At 37.9% G+C, this 17082-nt stretch overlaps 2 protein-coding genes across 2 annotated transcripts in view; one reads left to right on the forward strand and one right to left on the reverse strand.

Annotated features, from left to right (window-relative positions):
- Positions 1–17082, forward strand: part of Tsf1 (Transferrin 1) — a 185638-nt gene that overhangs the window by 146966 nt on the left and 21590 nt on the right. The gene's annotated exons all lie outside the window — the stretch shown is intronic.
- Positions 11317–15901, reverse strand: LOC136415784 (toll-like receptor Tollo). The gene has a single exon (XM_066400583.1). The coding sequence runs from the start codon at positions 15800–15802 to the stop codon at positions 11819–11821; it is 3984 nt and encodes a 1327-aa protein (XP_066256680.1). The 5' UTR covers positions 15803–15901; the 3' UTR covers positions 11317–11818.

The following is a 17082-nucleotide window of genomic DNA, read 5'->3' on the forward strand; positions in this document are numbered from 1 at the left end:
AGGCATATTTCAAAAAAATAAAAGGAAATAAATCTACTGGGTTTAAGTCGGGACTGCGTGGTGGCCACAAATGTTCACTACCCCGACCTATCGAGATGGAAAGTTTATATTCAAGATAGAAGAGTTCAGAGCATCAGAATTGATAAAAATATTGAAGTTATCGGTGCTGGCACGCTAGACTCGTTTACATCAATATTTTCGGAACACCCTGTATACTATAACTGCTGTATTAGTATACTAAAACTACTAAAAATGCAGCTGTGGCATAATAGCTCGTTGTTACAGTCGTGAGAAAGATTTTGCTCATTAACATTTTCAAAATTGTTTTTCACTCGTTGCGTGATTTAATGCAGGAATTACCATCATCGCCCATATCATAAATTAATATACAACCATTTATCAAGACTTTGCACACTCGTTCCCTGTAATTGATGCAATACGAGAAAAACAGAATCAAAAAGACACCAATTCTATTGTTTATAGATATCCAACCTACCAGAGCATCGAAACTGAAACAATGGGGTTAAAAACGAAAAAAAGCGCGTCGGAAATATCGCGAGGTCGACAATGTAACAGCCAACTTCCGGCCTAAACCCTTTACCATTGGCCAAAGCAACAGACACCGGGTACCGGCGTGGTACTCCTAATCTATCAAGATCAGAAAACGCATCATGGCCTCTGTTTCCGGTATTTGAGTATAAAATGGCCGAATTAATATACCTTCGTTAATTGGTATTCCGAAAAAATTACTTAGACCTAAGTCGGAGCTGCTGAAAGCTAAATTAGTACTCATGTAACCCCACTGCACAAGGGGGTTCTTCGGGCGTAACGAACTGCGGTTCAAGGCAAATGCAAGCACCAATGAAAAGGGTTTTTTTGGGAGAGAATCGTTTCGAAACCAAATGGTAGTACTGGAATATGAGGGTCATAAATATCAGTTAAAGTGATTGTTACGGTTGAGGATGACACCTTTGAGAATCCAGTTTCAATAGAGCAATGAAGTCGTGATTTATTGCTTGTGTTCGCCAGAGAAAACCTTGACCAAGCTGTTATCGCCACTAAACTGTATTAGACCAAATGTTGAATTTTTGTAAAGTGTGAGAAGATGGAGGTTTTGCTTCGATTTTTCAATTCGTTCATTACTCTTAATGTTATTTCATTTCAGTAGTTATTTCAGATTTTTTTCTTTACTAGTTTTAGTCTTAACGTCGTAAACTTTGAAAACTTGCCAATGGCTTGTGGCTGTAGAACTGGCCATCGCCACTGACCCTTAGGACAACATATAGTTACGACTTTGAGATTTATTCTTGTAGTGTGTACCTACTACTGTGCTCTTATGTACGAAATAGGTTAAGTGAACAAAATTGAGGGAAAGTTTTCTCTAAACTATGTAGGGGGCGACATTTGGAGAATTATGGGCGGCTCATATTCTAAGCAATATTTCAAAGAAGGGCTGACCGCATTTACAGGTATCTCAGCTTTCTCGTGCTGTTTATTTCAATCCGCCAAAAAGAAGCAAAAGCGCTAAACTTTCAAGCCACATTCAGTGTAAATATTAATTTTCCAATCTTTCGGAAACTGGCAAAACTACAGAATAACGGTTTTACAACCCAAAACGATCATTTCAATGTCTTTATTGTAGTAATATTTCCTTCCAACCGAGCGGTTTACCGTTGAGCAAAATTTGTTCCACTTGTAAATAAATACACTTTTTAAAGCTTTTATGTATCATGTTGTGTAGTCTCGCAATGGCCATGAGATAATTTAAGGGCTTATGGGGGCTGTAAAGCAATTTGAAGGCAAACCAAGGATGATTTCAGGGTGTCAAGTCAGTTTAGGTTTCGTGAAAAATGAACGTACTTAGTAATGGTTCTCAGTTGCCACCACGTTTGTAAAAGAGGTTTTATGTTCTTGGTAGCTTTGTATGCGGTGAGTAGGTAGCACGAGTGCACCGCTGTTGCCGCTCTTAGTTTTCAAAAAGATTTTTGTTCTTTACTAAATGGGCCTTGTGATCCTTGGAAATTTAACCTTTTGCTTTGCCGGCACATCCTTCCAACATCCATACATGGGTAGAAAAAAAATGAAGATTTTAAGATCCCAAATTAAGCTGAAGTACACGTCTAAACACGTTCAGTGCCGGCGGTACACACTATGTACCGTCGGGTTCCTCAAGCGGAGCCGACGGTGCACCGGCTTCTCGCCGCCGATGGTACACACCGTGTACCACTGACTTAAATTTATTGCAAATTACGGAATATCAATAACACGCGAATGCAAAATACAAAAATGCCAAAAATACCATTAATCTTGATAGATGCTACGAACACTGAAATTCAACCCAGCAGTGAAAGTGTTAAAAAAAATTATCTGTTTTTAAACACGCTCAGCTGGAAATCAAACCCGCAGAGCAAAGTCTATCTCAACTTGAAACCCACCACAGCAACATTCAAATGTAATTACCCACTCAAACTCCTCCGAAATTACTCAAACCCTTTATAACAATACTAAGAAAAATTCTCTTTCTGCATCCGACTCCATCATCTACAACCGCCTCTGGAGTTGCAGTCGACGAAGCCCCGAAATGGCTGATGGGCCAGCTTTGACTCAAATAAGTTTCATAAGTTTCTTGCGACGATATTAAGCGATCCCAGCTGCGAATTTAACGCTGGAATCCCTCAGTTTCAGCTGCCGACCGACGAAGCTGCGAGCCGATGAGTGGGTAATGTCTTTTAGAGTGGCAACGAAATAACTTTACTTGTCCTCGCCGAGATTTTTATTAAGCTGATTTGAATACGAATACGCGTTGGCTATTGTTTTTGGTCTGGAGAATTTAGCGATTTAATAATAAATTTGGAGAGCTTGTTTGAAGTAGGGAAAACAGACGAAGATTAATAAAATCGCTGATAAAAACTGCTCAAAGGGCATAATTCCCTTAAAGCTGGTAATTAAAGGCTGATTAAATTGCTTTATCTTTGTGTGAAGTTAAGTCGAAGAAGGCTTCAAAATGTTCATTCGTTTCTACTGACCTTTTTTATTTGACTTTGTCTCATCAAAAGGCTTTGTCAGTATTGGGTTTTACTATGGAATATTTAGTAAAATGAGGCGGTGAAACCGAGCTCTCCACCAGGTGTCGATCTGGATTGCATATGCGAATAATCTAGTGGTGATGGTCAGAGGAAAAATAGGAACATTCCAGAGACCAAAGCAAATCACGCACTAAATCAGATTTTCGCGGTTTTAACACTTGACACTGCCGGGTTGAATTTCAGTATTCATGGTACCTATCAAGATTAGTGATATTTTTGGCATTTCTGTATTTTACATTCGCATATTATTGATATTCCGTAATTTGCAACAAATTTGAGTCAGTGGTACACGGTGTGCACCACCGGCTTTTTACTGATGGTACACTGGTGGTACACACGTGCACCGTCGACTCCGCTCAAGGAAACCCGATAGTAAACAGTGTATACCATCAGGACTGAACGTGTCAAGTGAGAGGGAAATAAGACATGGGGTGAGTTATTAGGGAAAGAAATTAGTAAAAATATTGAGAAAAAGCGAATCCTGTCATGGGTTCATTCTGGTACTAGAAGTTCGCGCAAAAACTAAAATTCGTGTTCTGGATGTTACTTTTCCCATCGCCTTTTAACACATCAAAATCATTACTCTTTCGGAGATATCAACAGATGATCAGGCGAGAAACTTCTGTGTTTAAACGTTAATCGAAACGGCGCTAACGTCAGGAGATGTAGGCTTGGTGTTAGTAAATTAATAAGTCGAAATTTTCCTGTTCTATGAAGTTTAAGTTAAATTTACATAGGAGTGAATTTTGCTAAATTTTACATTAGACTTGTCATATACTTACATAAGTAAGAAGTTAGCGAAGTTGGCTTCGTGTAAAAGAGCCGCTGGGTTTCTTTCATATCAAAATTAAATGAAGCTCCCTGAATTTTGGTTGATTTGAAGGCGACGAAAAACAGAGTTCCAATTTATACCTACAAAAAAATACATTAAAGGTGTTTAGTAAAGCAGAAAGTCCTAACAAACAGAGTGAAATCGACTTATTATACCAAAAAAGTCCAAACATACATATATCCCGTGCATCAGTATAAAACAACGATTTAAACTAAATCGGACAGACAATTTGTATTAAGCTCATTTAAATACGAATAGAGCTAGCTATTGTTGTAGACTGGAAATTTAACAAGCTAATAATATATTTGAAAAGTTTGTTTAAAATAAGGAAAAAAGGAACGAAAACTAATAAAATCGCTAATAAAAACAAGTCAAATAGCATGGCTCTCTCTTAGACTAGTAATTAAAGACTGATTAATTGCCTTATCTTTCCTCTGATGAAAGGTTGTAATTTGCTTTTTTCCAGAGCGGAGCTAATCAATTAAAATAATTCAACATAGCACGGGAAAGCTAATTAAATCCCTCATCTTTTGCTATGGCGAGAAGAGTGATGAATTCTGAACAAATATTTTTCGGCTGTTGGTAAATAAAATTTTGACATGCATACTAAACGCGCCGTGAGTTTGTTTTCTAATAGTAAACATGAGCGAATTCGCTACACTTTGGCAAGCAATATGCCTGCCAGGAAACATAATATTCGCTCAAACTACTGTAACTAATCTAATATTCATGAACCAGTGGGCTTTAAAATCTTAAGACATGGGCTACAGGAGAGTACCGACCGCACTATAGCGTGAGCTAATTTCTATTGAACTTCATGATCTGTTAAGCAAGTACGTGGGGGGCATTCGCCCGTTTATGATCCAATATACGAGTGTACAGGGTGTTTCGGAATAGATGGAAAAAATTTTAATGGGCGAATCCTGAGCCAAATTTAAGACGAAAAGTCCGTATAAAGACATCTCCAAAAATGCCCAGTCTTCGATCTATAGGGTGTTAAAAACACTTTTTTTGTTCTTTTTTTAAATTACTCGTTTATTTTTTATCGAAACTTGCTCAAAAATGTGTACATATCATACGCCGAATGTTCCCTACAACCGGAAATTTTCGGACTTGATTTTATATACCGGGTGATGCGTGTTGGCTTTGGGAGATAATAAGAGGTACAACCTAGAATGAAATAACTTTATTATCTAAAAATTAGAGAGGACCAAGAATCGTGTACGTCTTGTGGACGACAAATCTTCAGACTACTCTTATATATAGAACTAACTCTAAGAAGAAAAATATACGATCATAACTGCCAAGGTGTGCATTTCTGTCGAGTTCCCCAAATGAATAGTTTATTGGTACGAATATGTGAAATCAATCCGCTTGTCTTTAAACGCCGCTAGAAAAACTGTTTATTATTAATTTGGATGACTTATGGTTGAGTATAGGATTCCAACAATGCGGATTGATGGGTTTTGAGCTCTCATTTATCAAATTTTTTTCTGTTAATATTTTAATTCTTCTAGACAAATTTCTGAAATCCGCGTTGAGTTTTCTCACTTTTCAGTCACTTGCAAAATTTCGCTTAAATCGATGGTTTAGGTCATATTGGCGCTAATAGCCAAGAGTGTTTACATCAATAAATTTAAGTATTATGATAAAGTAAGACCTAGTGAAGTAAAAAGTAAAGAAAAACGAAACTTTGCAAAGAACTCAAAAGTGAGAAAACTCAATACGGGTCTCAGAAATTCCTCTAAAAAAATCAAAACATTAACAGAAAAAAATGTAATAAATAAGAGCTCAAAATGAATCGATCCGCATTACCCCGTATATGAAATCAAAGTCCGAAAATTTCCGGTTGTAGGATATGTACAAATTTTCAGTAACTTTCGATAGAAAAAAAAACGAAAGGAAAAGTGTTTTTTAACACCCTGCAGATCGAAGACGAAGCATTTTGGGACATGTCTTTATATGAACTTTTCATCTTAAATTTAGCTCAGAACTCCTCGATTAAAATCTTTCCCACCTATTCAGAAACAACCTATCTAGTTACTGTTTAGCCCTAATTTTTGTAGTCCTTTAAACTGCTGGTCAATAATACTACTACGTCATTGTAGTGGCTTCAATGGTCTGGCTGCATATGTAGAATTTCACAGGGTAAAAATAAATAAAAAGCTCCGCCATACAAAAGGTGTATTTGCACTAAAAAGTATAAAGCCGAACGCCATTTATCCACTTGCAAGCGGTACCCTTTGGAGCTTTTGTAAATGTGCTAACGAAAATGGCTATTCATGGCGAAGGCTGATTGTTTTACGAATTTTCTAGGCTCGTATGTGTGTATGCATGTATTTTGCATTATACACGTTCTGTGGAACATATATTTTAATTGCCAGGATTTTTTGGAGAGAAACGCGTTTCTTTCATTGCGAAAATACCTTGAAATCCCTCGGACTGATAGGGCTTAGAGTTGAAGTGAGGGTGTCAGTAAAAGTAAGCTGAGTTTTATTAAACGACTGTATTCTTTGTGTAAACCCATAGGTTGAAGCACCAGACGGGACGGTATCGACACGAGAATCCAGGTGAACGGGACGTGCTTGGCATATTTAGCAACCAGGGTCGTAGCCCGTATGGGCTCTTTGAGTGAAGTCGAATGTGTACTTAGATAATGCAAGAATTTATTGCTAGGGCAACTTCCCCGTTATTATACCATTACGTACATGAATTACCATACCATTAGGCGAACATTATACAATACTTTTTACGTGTAACCATGTACATACCTAATGAAGTTATTTCTTAAGTGTTTCTCAGTTGAAAACCCTCTGATTTCTTAACTCTACTTTCCATCCGAGTAGAAAATTAATACTTTCTGTCGTTTTATGAACGCTACAACGTGCCACAAGGTGGCGAACGTCAAACCAAAAAACATTATTATAGAATTACTCAAAATTATAATAATCATTTAAGTAAACAAATTAATTTATGGCCGAGCGAGCTGCGAACGAATCCATATATGGGTGAGTCGAATAAAACCTCATTACCTACGCCTTACTTACAACGTCTTGTGTCCGATTTTATGCTAATTTATTAATAATTTAACTTTTAAGTCAAAATTAAATTACCCTAATCATCTGTTAAAAGAAATTTACGTCCGTCAGTAAATATTCAGACATTATCAGTTCCGCATTAAATACGTGTTACCTGCTTTATTCTACTAGCATTATAAATTCACTTGTTTTATGTTACTAGGACCATAATAATGGCCTCAAAACAGCGTCATAAAAAGTCTTTTATAATCAAATTGCACGTAAATCCACATGATGGTTGTAAATTAAATAGGATGTAAACCACGGTAAAAATGTTCGTGCTGTTCTTCAGATTTGAGCTAACCGCGACGCTGTGCATCTCAGTAAACTATCAAATTTTTCCACGGTTATGTGTCTTTCCACCTCCATGTGTCATAAACTAATATCGGAGGCATTTCCAGATCTAGTCAATAGTAGAGTAGGATCCTATCCAGGGTGTCTCAAAAACATATCGGCAAACTTTAAGGGGTGGTGGAAGGCATCAATACAAACTTTTTTTCTTAAATAAACATATGCCCACAAATGAGCCCTTTGAGTAGAAAAAGGGCAATCTGGTTTTGGTCATTATAGCCACTTTTTATTCATGTTAGACGTTGATTTATTGATAAATAAACGATGACTTACAGGAATTGTTCAAAATGTCGACTATTTGCTTCAATACAGAGATTGCACCGTCAGTTCATTGACTCGCGGATTCTATGGACTATTTCGGGAATAGCTTCTAGATGGGTACAATTGGCCATTATTCTTGCTAAGGAGTCTTCCTCATCAGAAGTAGGCGTTTCGTAGACCAAAGATTTGAGATAACTCCAAAGGAAAAAATCCAGGGAGTGGAGATCAGCAGAACGGGCGGGCCAAGGTACAGCACCTCCTCTTTCAATCCATCGGTACATGTCAGTAAGTTCTTCAAATAAATTAACGTATATATTTTATTTTGAGAGCATGTTTATTAAAGAAAAAAGTTTGTATTGATGTCTCCCACCACTCCTTAAATTTTGTCGATATATTTTTGGGACATCCTGTACTGAAATGAAACATTGCCTTAGGCATCTCACGGCCAATCAAAGTTAGGAGCTTCTAGGGCCAAAAAACGGGAATGTCTTAAAAGTGAAGCGTTCCGTGGTCTGAAAGCTCTTTTGAACGTAAAGCTCGTTGGAACAGTGACACGAGAATTGTTTGACTTCAAATAAGAGAAACATAAGGGTGTTTCTCGGCCCAACTACACGCTAGCCAGACAAAGAAGACATTTGAGGGCAAAACAGTGGTTAAGATCGAACAATAAAGTATATTTAAATCCGCTAACTTTTATTATTTTCAACTATTTCATATTCCTGACCATCATCGCTTAAAATTCCATCCAAAAACGTATATTTATTTCGTAACTTCAGAGGGGAAAACAATAATAATTCTTTCAAAATTAATAAGAGTTACTTTACTATGATGTATCTATTCAGTAATTAAACCATTCGGGGCTCAGTTAATGAATATTTCAACCGGCCAGAAAGGAAAATGGTTGTTTTATAATTTAAGAGGTGGTTTCGGGCAGTAATTAAAATATATCACCTCATGGAAACCGACAATTCCCAATGAATTATTCCGCCGTTGAAACAGATTAAAGATAAGGCAGGTATTTTGATTGATCGGCCCGGAATTGCCGTTTAGAGAGGAAATTATTTTTAATGAGGTTGTGATGTATGTTAAGAACAGGAAGGTTTTCGAAAACCTGTTATCAACATGGAAGAAAGGAGGCGTGCCTCGTAAGCATGGACGAAACAATGGAGTTCCAGATTAGATGATAACGCTTTAACATTTCCCGTTCTCTCTGTCAGCCACATATACGTTCCAGATGCAATAATAAAACTGTAACAAAAGAAGAGGTCCAATTGTGTCGTCTTTTACCAACCTCCCGATTGTCTTCTGGTAAAGTGATACATATAAAGATCCCAATCTAAAAGGAAATCGTTTTTTTTTTACTTAAGAAAACAACCAAAACGGTACAGTTCTTTCTCTTCAATCGGTCTGAAATAACAACAAAGCCGCTGAAAGATGGAGTCTGATAGATTAAAAAAAGATTAGTTTCTGCGATTGGAATGATCGGACACAAAGGTACGCAGGGACATAATTTTATTGGAAAGAAATTGTTGATTTTATCTTCTCTTTGAAAGTAGCAATTTCGTGAAATGTTCTCTTACAATCAAGAGAGTCGCGTTACCATGTTAAGGACCCTTGAATAAACAATTGGGTCTACATCTGCGTGCCCCATAACGGATCCCCGCATAGAACGAATTATATCAGGATATACAGGGTGTCTCATATATAATGAAAAATCCGTTTTTTAAATATTTACTAGTGGACTAAGTAGTTAATTTTATTGACGGGAAACCTAATCCATATTTATTTATTTATTTATTCAAACAGTTGGTTTTGATTAATTTAAGAATGCTTTTTTACAATATTTTTTTCTTTCATCGTAATGTGTTATTGATTAAGTTAAGTGAAAAACCAACTTCTAGAAATTAACTGAATTTCGCGTATAGGAAAATATTTATAGTATGTAGTTGATTTAAATATTTGAATTCTGTTCCTGAAAATATCCCAACTCAGATGTGTGTTATTACATCGAGCTAATAATAAATGGATGCATCTCAACTCTCAACATCTATTCAATAGTCGAAAAATATCATTATTGATGCCTAGATGACCAATGGAAGGACCAGAACTCAAGGGAATAGTTTTTTCAAATTAGTTTTTAAATTCATTAAAAAATCAGAAGTATTTTGTAGGCTGTGGGTACAGCCAGCAAAACATAGGATTCAGATTTTAATCAGGAAAATTTAATGAAAAATATATTTTTTTTAAATTTAATTTGAACTTTTATGATTTAAATATTCCTTTTCCTCATACAGGGTGTTGAACTTTTTTTTTTAATTTTGCTTTTTGCTTATACCTTCTGCAGTTTTTGTCAAATTTAAGCTGAATTTTGATCGCATACGTAACTTTAAAGTGAACATAATTAAGCTTTCCAAATGGTGCCTATAATCCAAGGGATAGTTATTTTCTTGACGTCTGGTCCCGTTTAACCATCCCAATCTTTTTTGTAGTGCAACAATGAACGATCATCTTTTCAAATGTGATATCTATCCTTCAATTTAACTTCGGTACAATTTAGAAACTCGTTTGGCTCTTACATTTCTTTCGTATCCGTAACCGTTTTCGAGAAAATAACAGACTGCATCACTTTATTCTATTCATTTGACTAAAATCGATCCCTCTTTCTGAATACTGCGGAATTATAAATACCTCCTTAAAACAAATCTACACTTTTGCTGTATGCCGCTAATTTAGATTAACTAGTAAATTATAGTGGTATTGACTATCTTGAATTGGGCAAAATTGTAAAAATCGCACGCTCCTTTATTCTTTATGCACAACAAATCAAAACAGAAATATACAAATTTATGAATTTCTTTCGATCCCTTCATAACTCAAAACAGATTTATTGATATGGCCGAAAGCCCCTTCATAGGGTGACTAGAATCATTATTCGCTCCCCCAGAAACTTCCTGAATGGATATATCTGACAACGGAAGTGGGAAATTAGATGCTGAAAAAACGGGGAAATAGACCATTGGTTTCACCCGCCTGTAATATAAATTGCATTTTTTAAATTGATTTTTTTGGTTCAGTTATCTGTCATATTTTGTTACTAAGATAATTTATTAGAATTCCAAAACTAATCCAATTAGAACTGAAAAAACAATTTTTTCGCAGTTGTCGATAAAACCGCTCTATTTTCAACGCTATATCAAACAATGGAGGGCTTTTTTGCTTTGTCGTTCAACACAAAGATTTAGAGCCAATATCGGTTTATTGTTCTGAAAATATTGATTTGCTCGCCCAAAAATGCTCAGTTACCGAAATATTTAATCCAATTTTTTCCCTAAATAAATTCTTAAAAACCAAAATTTATGAAAGGCAACCCACCTATTAAATTAAAAGTTTTGAAACTCGGTCCGGAAAGAGGACTATGAGTAACTTTAAATTTTTTATTATCCCTCGGCCCTTCTCTCATATAATAAGATCGAAATTTACCTAGACCTTTCTCTTCGTTGGAAGTCCCATTCTTGTTGTGATACTCTCACACCAAAAAGGGATTCCTATCAAGAGATTTTCTACCTGGCCTAACCTGAACAATCTGAAACGAGATTTTCGGATCGTCCACTCAATAAAAAGCAAATTAAATTAACTATGCTTGTGTGATTTCAGTTTAGGGACATATTTCAAATGCTTTTGATGGCTTACGAATAAAAATCTAAAGAAGTCAATTTAAAAAATGTTTTTATTCATAAATTAAAAGTATGAATGTACAATATCCAACAGTCTTTAATCGATTAAATTATCTATGTACAAAATGTATTTTACCTAAAATTAGTGACTAATAAGCGTTTAGAAATTTAAGTTTCATAAATAATTTAATTGTTACAAAAATTATGTTTGAGTTGTTATTAGTCTCCAAACAAAAATCGCGAACATGCTCGTAAGCACGTCTCCTGAATAAGTCAATTTAAATATTTACAAAATATATACAGTAATAAATATTACATAGTAATACACATGGTAATGGAATACACGTTAATTAGTAAATTCACATTTCATATTTATCGGAATAAATATAAAATTCAGCGAATATCATTATTACAATATAAGTAAACAGCCTTTTAAAAATTAGTAACTTCACATAGAATACTGTGAATGCATCCATAATAAATAATCCTCATTGCTACAGAAACTATAACCACAAATTATTATCACAAACAAGCTTCTCACACGAAATAGGTCCTAGATTGAGGAGGGGCATCTGGAATAGTGGAGTACACATGATGGGGCATCTCGCTTCTGCAATTGGGAAACTGCGAGTATTGAGGAGGCCTCCCGTCAATGGAAACGTAGCTGTGGTTCAGCTGTTCGGACCCGTAATGTTGGGAACTGGCACTTGACCCTTCATCCTCAGTACTTCTATTCGAATCTCCCCCTGACACGTAGGTGCTCTGTGTGGGGGTAGGAGTCAAGGTTGTATTATGCACTCCTGGCATGGCTTGGTACTTATACCAAGTATCTGTATGTGGCGGACTAGTATATCTGCTATTGTTGGTTTTGCAACGGATTTCTGGATGGGGATGTTGCTTCTTACGTCTGCCCGTGGCACTGCTGATCACGTCAGGCATAGCGTAACGCAGCTTCTCCCAGAATCGCCGCTCGCCCCATCTTGTTACTGTACAGGCCCTTAAAAGAGAACGCAGTTCTGGATCCATAGGTTCCAAAGGATCGCCACTGAGGACGCAGACTAGTTTGTGACAAAAAGACGTGCGAAGAGCTGCCTGGAGAGCTGCTCTAAACTCTGGTTTAGTCCACTCAGTGCAAATTAAAGCTGGAGAGACTACAAAGACCACCCTTCTAGAAGCATCAGCTGCCCCCACCATGGCGTCAGCCAAGTATGAGGCGCCATTCACGAGATGTAAATCTCTGTAATGGAGGCAAAGTGTGTGGCCTAATGTCTCTAGCTCAGGGGCAATAATCCTGGCTGCCAGTTCTTCATCTTTGTGGCTGTATACCATGTAGCAGTCATATAAATGGTCTCTATCGTCAGAGTTTTCATGAGAATCCTGGAAAATGCGGACTCCGTATTTGGAGTGGGCCCACAATCGCACTTCTTGACGAAAAACAAAGAGAATGGCAACGAGTAAACACACTACTATAACTGACACTAGGGTGGCAGCTAAAAGCGGCACGTAGCTGTCTCCGAGTAACTGATGCTTGTTCACTAGCTCGCGTTGCATTACCGACGTCGCAATTGCATTGTCCAAGTCATCGCACTTATTCAAGGCTTCCGACACGGTCTCGCCGACGTCCGAGCAGAGCATCTTTGAAGGGTCACCTCCGGATGACCAAATCCACGCATTTAGCCGACTCAAAGATTCGCAATCACATGACCACTTGTTGCCGTCTAACGACACTCGGGGCACTGAAGCTCGGGCTTCTGCCTGCAGTTGCCACGGCGAAAAGTCCACTATTTTATTATCGTCCAGCTTTAACACTTCCAAGTTATGCATGTTCCGGAAAGTTTGATTTCCCACGAAACCAATTTTGTTATGGTCCAAATACAACTCGTTTATGTTCTCTAACTGATCGAACTCGAAGCCTCGCAACTCCTCTAGTTTGTTGTCCTCCATGTGGAGTATCCTCAAGGATTTCGCCCCGTTAAAAGTTCGGTTGTGCAGCGCCTTGACGTTGCTGTTGTTCAGGAACAAAAATTCCAATTTTTTCTTGCCGATGAAAACGTGACTTCCCAGCTCCCCTAAGTCGTTGCCGTCCAGATAAATTTCAGTGGCGTCCATGGGGATTTTTTCGGGAACTTCTTTATAACCCGCATTGCTGCAATCCACAACGTTAGATGTCCATGTATGATCATGGAAACAAGAGCATCTATCAGGACAAGTCATTTCGCAGTCACAAGCATCAAAATCACAGCAGTGGCATAGGGCGAAACAGTGAGTTTGATATGGACAGAGAAAATTTGAGGGTTTGAGTCTTAGCAAGGGCTGCGGAGGGGCGCCTCTGGCGTGGGCTAACTCACAGGTCACGTCATCCAAGTCTAAGACTTGAGGGTACTGCCGTAAATTGCTCAAATGATTTATTCGCAGAAGCCACTCCATTTTACAGTCACAATAAAACGGATTGTTGCCAATGTAAAATTGCGGCAAATCCTTTTCGTCACTAACGGGGCTCAAATTCAACGCCGACAGATCCAAGTAGCGAATTTTATTGCCATAAAGTACAACTTTCTCCAAATTATTTTTATGAGTAAAAGAATTCGGAGCCACTGATGTAATTTTGTTGTGCTGCAGATAAAGGGTTTCTACACTGTCGGGAACGGATTTTTCCTGAATTTGTGTTATGAGGTTGAAACTTACATCCAACATTTTAATTTTCAATGCATTTCTTACATCGAAATAGTTGCCCAATTCTGGTATTTGGTTGTCGTGCATGTCGAGCCACTCAAGCCCCACTGGTAAATGGCTAAAATCAAACCAGAGCAATTTATTGGACGAAACATTTAGCCACACTAAGCTTTGCAAATTTGTGAAAACACCGCTGATATCTGTCAGTTCATTGGCATCCAACCTAATGGCTTTCAGTGTGGGATTACTAGCAAAGGCACTTTGTTCTACGTATTTAATTTTATTAGAAGCCAAATTGAGCACCTGCAAGGAGGGTAAAGTAGAAAACGCATCTCTGGAAACGTTTACAATGTGGTTGTCCACCAGTCGCAACCCGTATAAAAGGTCTAAACCTTCAAAGGAAGCGTTAGTAACGGATTCGATGTGGTTCTTACCCAAATCGAGGGTTTTTAAAAAGCGTAATTGGCCGATACCTACAGGTACGCCGCCAAGCATATTTCCGTTAAGCCCAAGGTCTTGCAAATTTGTCACGTTTTCGAACGATTTCGGATGAATGTATTCGATTTCGTTTTGGTCCAGTAGAAGTTGATTCAATGCATACAGACCAGCAAAATGGTAAGACTCTATGCGGGCGATCTTATTGTGGCTTAAAGTTAAAGCGTGCAAATTCTTCAACTCACTGAAAGCCCCTTCAGCCATAACACTGATAAGGTTGTGCTCCAGGTTTAAAATTTGAAGAGTGTAAAGGTCATGGAAAAGCGCACTGTCAACACGGTTCAACTGGTTGTGGCCCAAATTCAATACAACCAGCCTGACCAGACCGGAAAACGTGTCTCTGTTTACCCATCGACTGGTCAGCTCATTATGGGAAAGGTCAAGGACCCTTAATTGGTCTAGCCCTTCTAGTAATCCCGGTGCTAAGACACTTAAAGAATTGTTTTGTAGGTATAAATTTGTTAATTCTCTGGAAGATTGGAACAGCTCTGGTGGCATTGTCACTACGCAGTTGCTGGACAAGTTCACAGTTTTCATGGCATTTAGACCCACAAACGAGCGGTCTCCTAAAGTAGCAATGGCGTTGTCTTGCAAGTGCAGCTCTTCTAAGCTTCTTAGGGCACTAAAACCATTATCTGGAAGAGCTATTATTTGGTTATTGCTTAAATCCAAAATTTCCAGTCCGTTAACGCAAGCCCTGCCAGGCTCCAAAGGACCTTTTCCCCAGTCTGAGAATCCCAATGCTTGGATATCTTGCAGTTTGTTGCAAGTCAAATTCAAATGTGTGAGGCTGTAGAGAGGGCAAAACAAGTCTTGTGGGGTACTCCAAATATTATTGTCCCCAAGGTCCAAATATTTCAACTCACTAAGGCCTCTAAAGCTCTCGGTTTGCAGTTCGAGTGTCATGACTGACCACTCAGAATTGTGAGATCTCAGTGCAAGTTTCTTTAGATGTCTTAAATTCGCCATGGCACTAACGGGAATGTTGCGAATCTTGCAGTTTTCTATCCTCAGCTCTTTTAATTTACGAAGAGGAGCTAAGAAAGATCCATGCTTTGAGGTGTCCAGCGTGCTTTCAAAGAACAGGACATCGTTACACTCCAACATCAAAACTGAAACATGGTCCATTTGAGACTGGCTCAGATTTCCCATTAATTGTTCTGCATTGTTTATAGTCCTAATTTGGCAATAGAGCACCGGTTCTTCAAGCGTCTCCGGATCTTCTGAAGGCTGCATTTGCCAGTCGCAACCTCTCGGCGCGCTGGTCAAACTTCTGGCACTAACACTCACTAGAATTGTACTAACTAAAATTAACCGGTTCATTTTGAGTAGTTTTTCGGGTGAGCACTTCATTAGAGCAGCATCACCGATAACAAGAGCGGTCACAACACTTACGGCGTCGAAACTTACGGCGGTGTCTACGTTACCGCACGACGTGCGTCACTCACTGACAGCCGCTGAAAAACTAACCGACAAAACTTACGGACGAGCAGACTGTTGCATACGGCGGGAATTTGGCGCCGCCCCATTTTGCCCCCACCACCGATTTGTATCAGGATTTCAGCTGGTTACGATCGCTGTGAATGGATGATGTCACGTGGAGTTTTGATAATGTTAACAATGTGCAAAGTGGATCCCAGATCCCCCTCGCCCCCTTTAGTGGGAATTGTTATGTGTTTAGTAGCGGTGTTTGTTGATTATTCGCAAGTCAGTTATTGGCGGCTGTCCGGCCTATGGAACGAATACAACTTAAGTGTATAAAAGCCCAGATTTAGCAAATTTCTTAATTCACAATAATCTATTACCGCCGTGAAGTAGTTTTCCTCTAATGTTATGTGAAAACTGGTGTTTTTCGCACTAAGGAATTCCATGACATTTTGGAGACTTTCAACGGCACCTCAGAAATTGCGAAATAACCTGAATTACTTGCAGGAAATATATGGGAATATACAGTATTCCTTGAGAGAAAGACAATTTGATTTGCATTATATGACACTGAGAATTAGTATTTCCCAGCTAGTTAATTGTACTAAAAATACACCTTTCTCGTAAGAGCGCGGAAAAGTATACCACGCACAGAATAATACCATTTTTCGGATTCCTAATGAAGTTTAGTATCTAATAATTAAAAGTACAGTTTGGGTACCAAAAGATGCGCTTTCCAAACTTCTATGCTGGAAAACGCATGCATACTTTTCGGAACCAGAACTCGAACCCGTATAAAGCCATGAAATATGTTATTTAAGTCATGTAAAATGTATTAAGAAAAACAACGTTGCAGTGACGTCTTCTGAATTTATATAAGTCTGAAGCGAGAGCCTGAGATTTATATCGATTGAATAAAAAGTTAATGGATAAAAATATTATCAGTATATCAACAATATTTAAGCAGTGTATAACCTATTATCATTATTCTTAACGTGTTCTCCTTTATAAAAATCGCAACCACACAAATTTTCTCCTTCCCTTTGTAATACAGGCATTAAACTGACATAAAAAAGAGCATTTAAAAAGTTGAAAAAACCTACCATCGCAAGCACTCACAGTTAGATCCGATTAAAGCTGAATGATGTGCAACTCAATGCATAATAAAATGATAAATCATATTCAATTATGATTTTTTGAGAACCCCA

Source organism: Euwallacea similis, chromosome 21, assembly GCF_039881205.1.
Source record: "Euwallacea similis isolate ESF13 chromosome 21, ESF131.1, whole genome shotgun sequence".
Lineage (NCBI taxonomy): Eukaryota > Metazoa > Arthropoda > Insecta > Coleoptera > Curculionidae > Euwallacea > Euwallacea similis.

Bases quoted from the DNA above. Each gene is read 5' to 3' on its own strand.
- LOC136415784 (XM_066400583.1), bottom strand. From the start codon at position 15,802: ATGAAGTGCTCACCCGAAAAACTACTCAAAATGAACCGGTTAATTTTA.